At 45.9% G+C, this 5000-nt stretch overlaps 1 protein-coding gene across 1 annotated transcript in view; it reads left to right on the top strand.

Moving 5' to 3' along the window:
• spock1 (SPARC (osteonectin), cwcv and kazal like domains proteoglycan 1) overlaps nt 1–5000 on the top strand; it is a 217482-nt gene that overhangs the window by 180910 nt on the left and 31572 nt on the right. Inside the window, exon 5 of the mRNA XM_052149486.1 lies at nt 3123–3237. Coding sequence (XP_052005446.1) covers nt 3123–3237 — 115 coding nt within the window. The remainder of the gene's footprint in view (nt 1–3122; nt 3238–5000) is intronic.

Raw genomic sequence — 5000 nt, 5'->3', positions numbered from 1 at the left:
GGTCGGAGCGGGTGTAATTGCAATTTGGTGCATACCTTTTGGAACGATGCATACCATTGGACAAAACAAAACAAAATATCTGTTATACCCGTTATTTATTGGGAAATGTATAAATTCTATCTAATAATTGTGTTTGTGTGTGTGTGCGCGCTCGTGTGTGTGTGCGTGCTTGTGTGTGTGTGCTCACATGCGCTCGTGTGTGTGTGCATGCACTTATGTGTCTGTGCGCACGCACTTGTGTGTGTGAGTGTGTGTGTGAGTGTGTGTGCCTGTGTGTGTGATTGTATGCGTGTGCTCGTGTGTGTGTGTGTGTGTGTGTGTGTGTGTGTGTGTACTGCGTGTGTGTGTGTGCGTGCACTTGTGTGTGTGTGTGTGTGTGTGCGTGCACTCGTGTGTGTTTGTGTGTGAGTGTGTTTGTATGTTTGTGTGTGAGTGTGCGTGTGTATGAGTGTGTCTGTGTGTGTGAGAGTGTGTCTGTGTGTGTGTGTGTGTGTGTGTGTGTGTGTGTGTGTGTGTGTACACTTGTGTGTGCGTTTGAGTGTGTGAGTGTGTTTGTGTGCGTACACGTGTGTGTGTGTGTGTGTGTGTGTGTGTGAGTGTGTGAGTGTGTTTGTGTGCATACACTTGTGTGTGAGTGTGTTTGTGTGTTTGTGCGTGTGTGAAAACTGGTTATTCAGCTTTTCAGAATAGCTTTTTTTAGCCACTAATCTCTGTCATTGTGTTTTTGGCCTGATTGTACAAGATTTGATCCCGCTTCTGTAAGCATCCTCTATGGCATGACGAAGCTGTCCAAGTTTTCCTGTAAACCACGGTTTGTCGTTGTTGTATGTTAAATAAGTCCTAGCAGGGATGCACATATCCTCACAGAAACGTATATATGATGTCACGGTATGTGAGCCCATCCAGATTGGTGTCTGCAGCCTCAAAAACACTCCAATCAGTGCCGTCAAAGCAGGCTTTTAGTTCCAGCTCTGCTTCATTGGTCCTTTCTTTACAGTCCTTACTACAGGTTTAGCTGATTTAAGTTTCTGCCTGTAGATCGGAAAAAGATTAACCAGAGAGTGATCAGAGAGTCCCAAAGCTGCTTTAGGGACAGAGCGATATGCATCCTTTATTCAACCATCAGAATGGGGGGAAAAAATGTGATCTCTGTGATTTGGACCGCAGCATGATTGTTGTTCCCAGGCGGGCTGCTTTGAGTATTTCTGGGATTTTCACGCACAACAGTCTCTAGAATTTACTCCGAATGGTGCCAAAAACAAAAAACATCCAGTGAGCGTCAGTTCTTTGACGGAAACACCTCGTTGAGGTCAACAGAGAATGGTCAGACTGGTTTGAACTGACAAAGTCTACGATAACTCAGATAACCACTCTGTACGATTGTGCTGAGGAGAATATCATGTCTGAATGCTGTTCTGAGATGCGGGTTGGTGTGGATTTGGCAGCACGAGGGGGACCTATACAATATCAGGCTGGTGGTTTTAATGTTGTGGCTGATCGTTGTATATAGTTGCTATAAATACATTGAACTGACTTGTAACATATAGTGTGTAATACTCATATTAAAACTGGTTGAACGTCAGGTTTTTCATTGCAATTTGGTGCATACCTTTTGGAACAACGCATACCATTGGACAAAACAAAACTAAATATCTGTTATACCTGTTATTTATTGGTAAATTGCTAAATTTGGTCTAATAATTGAGGGGGGAATTGTTCATCCATAAATGTAGATTTTTAAAAGCACCACTCCAACTGCATGTTCCAGTATTTTGATGCCTTCTGGCCTCATTTAGATTCAGGTAAACATGTGTTTGTGTATGTTGTTAATGCTGCCTGACAGAGATTAATGTCTCATCAGGTTTTTTAATGATCTTCATACACATAATTTCTCTTCATCCTCCTACTTCCTGAAAAGAGAGCAGAGCAAGAGATAGAGTTTCTCATCTTCTTGTGTTTGGCAGGAAATGTTTACAATGAGCAATTCCTCAAAGTCAATTCTCTGTGTGTGCGTGTGCGCGTGTACTCGTGCGTGTGTGTGCGTGCATGTACTCGCACATGTGTGTGTGTGCGCGCTCGTGTGTGTGTGCGCTTGTGTGTGTGTATGCACACACTCGTGTGTGTGTGTGTGAGTGAGTGTGTTTGTGTGTGTGTGTGCGCTTGTGTGTGTGAGTGTGTTTGTGTGTGTGTGTGTGTGTGTGCGTCTGTACTCGTGCGTGTGTGTGCGTGTGTACGTGCGTGTATCGTGTACTGCACGTATGATATCTTGGCCTTCGTGTGTGTGGTCATGTGTGTGTGTGTATCGCGCTTCGTGTGTGTGTGTGAGTGAGTGTGTTTGTGTGTGTGTGCGTGCACTCCTGTGTGTGAGTGTGTTTGTGCGTGTGTGTGTGCGTGTGTGTGAGTGAGTGTGTTTGTTTGTGTGTGTGTGTGTGTGTGCTTGTGTGTGTGTGAGTGTGTTTGTGTGTGTGTGTGTGCGTGTGTACTCGTGCGTGTGTGTGCGTGTGCGTGTACTCGCACATGTGTGTGCGCGCGCTCGTGTGTGTGTGCGCTTGTGTGTGTGAGTGAGTGTGTTTGTGTGTGTGTGTGCGTGCACTCGTGTGTGTGAGTGTGTTTGTGCGTGTGTGTGTGCGTGTGTGAGTGTGTTTGTGTGTGTGTGCATGCACTCGTGTGTGTGAGTGTGTGTATGTGTGCGTGTGTGTGAGTGTGTTTGTGTGTACGTGTGTATGTGTGTGTGCGTGTGTGTGTTTGAGTGTGTGAGTGTGTTTGTGTGTGTGTGCATGCACTCGTGTGTGTGAGTGTGTGTATGTGTGCGTGCGTGTGAGTGTGTTTGTGTGTGTGTGTGTGTATGTGTGTGTGTGCGTGTGTGTGTTTGAGTGTGTGAGTGTGTGTGTGTGTGTGTGTTTTGGTCACATGTACAGTCTTGTACAGCTTTACCGTTTTGTCAGTTTGTGATGTTGTGATTCACCTCGGGGCTCTTTGGATTGGTTCATGGCTTACAACTCTTTTATGACATCACTATGGGAAACATTAATGAAGGCTGAAAAGATTGTGTGAGATCACAGGTGTTAGAAATGCTTTTTGTAATATCAGACTAAAAGTCTCCATTTTTCTGTCTCTCTCAGGTCTGGACAGCACTAAAGATCCCTGTCTGAAGGTTCATTGTCCTCCTCACAAAGTGTGTGTGAGTCACGATTTCCAGACGGCTATCTGCACCAATCACAAACCTGCACAGCACAGGTTAGACACACACATGACCTTTTGGTGTGTGTAGGTGTGTGTGTGTGTGTGTGTGTGTGTGTGTGTGTGTGTGTGTCTGTGTGTGTTTGTGTGTGTCTGTATGTGTGTGTGTGTGTGTGTGTGTGTGTGTGTGTATGTGTGAGTCTGTGTGTGTGTGTGTGTGTGCGGAAGTGTGTGTGTGTCTGTGTGTGTGCGGAAGTGTGTGTGTGTGTGTGTGTGTGTGTGTGCATGCATGTGTGTGTGTGTTTGTGTGGAAGTGTGTGTCTGTGTGTGTGTGTGTGTGTGTGTGTGGAAGTGTGTGTGTGTATGTGTGTGTGTGTGTGTGTGTGTGTGTGTGTGTGTGTGTGTGTGTGTGCGGAAGAGTGTGGTTGGGTGTGTGTGTGTGTCTATGTGTCTGTGTGTGTTTTTGTGGAAGTGTGTGTGTGTGTGTGTGTCGGAAGAGTGTGGTTGGGTGTGTGTGTGTGTCTATGTGTCTGTGTGTGTTTTTGTGGAAGTGTGTGTATGTGTGTGTGTGTGTGTTTGTGTGTGGGGAAGTGTCTGTGTGTGTGCGGAAGTGTGTGTGTGTGTGTGTGTCTGTGTGTGTGTGGAAGTGTGTGTGTGTCTGTGTGTGTGCGGAAGTGTGTGTGTGTGTGTGTGTCTGTGTGTGTGCGGAAGTGTGTGTGTGAGCGTGTATATGTGTGTGTGCCGAAGTGTGTGTGTGTGTGTGTCTGTGTGTGTGTGGAAGTGTGTGTGTGAGCGTGTATGTGTGTGTGTGTGAACAATCATGTCACTTAAAACTGAAACTATAATAAAAATGGCTTAAAAGCTGAGTTCAGAATAAACAATATGTTTCATCCCGCCAAAGCTCTCATAGTGGACGGTAAAGTCTTTGAAGGGAATAGGTCATGATCATTGCCCAGTATCATGGCGAACACTAGAAATGTCTGTAATCCATTCACACCCGTGACACATTAGTTGCGTTCATGCAACCTTTTCCAAAACATGACCTACGATGACCAGTTTAGAGGTCTGTGACGAGGAGGAGGGCGTGGCCGGGCCGTGAGTGGGGTGTCCCTCTTACATAAAACTCTGGGATTCCCCCAGTGTATCAACGCATATAAGCGAATGTGAGGAACCGTCAGTATTTTACATTGGTGTGTATAAGTCGCTGTGTTGACTTGTTGTTGGGCTCCGTCCTATGATGTTTTTTCTCCAGTCTGTTCCACGCACATGCGCACCCTTCAGAAACCTTTATGTGTTTAAACCTGAAACCTAGGAGTGTTAAACTGCTTTCTCTTAAACAGTGTAAGGAAATGGGCGCTCTCGTTTACATGACGTTTCAGAATGCCACTTTCTGCAAAAACCCCTGGAATAAATAATTTTCTTAAGCGCATGTAAACATGTCTTTCGTCTCTTATCCCCCTAGTAACGCCATATGGTAAATGGTCTGCACTTACACAGCACCTTTTTTAACCTGAGCGGACACCAAAGTGCTTTACATTGTGTCCCATTCACCCATTCACCCATTCACACACACCAATGACAGCAGAGATGCTATGCAAGGTGCTAACCTGCCATTGGGAGCAACTTGGGGTTCAGTGTCTTGCCCAAGGACACTTCGGCACATGGACTCGTGTGGGCCGGGAATCGAACCACCAACCCTGCGATTAGAGGCCGACCCGCTCTACCACCTGAGCCACTATTGGACTATTTTCACATATTCCCGAGCGGGCCGACCCGCTCTACCACACTTATGGACTATTTTCACATATTCCATCGTAAAA

The sequence above is a fragment of the Xyrauchen texanus genome, chromosome 19 (genome assembly GCF_025860055.1).
Source record: "Xyrauchen texanus isolate HMW12.3.18 chromosome 19, RBS_HiC_50CHRs, whole genome shotgun sequence".
Taxonomy (NCBI): Eukaryota; Metazoa; Chordata; class Actinopteri; order Cypriniformes; family Catostomidae; genus Xyrauchen; species Xyrauchen texanus.
Note: the sequence above shows the minus strand (reverse complement) of the source record. Positions and strands in the feature narration are given on the sequence as shown.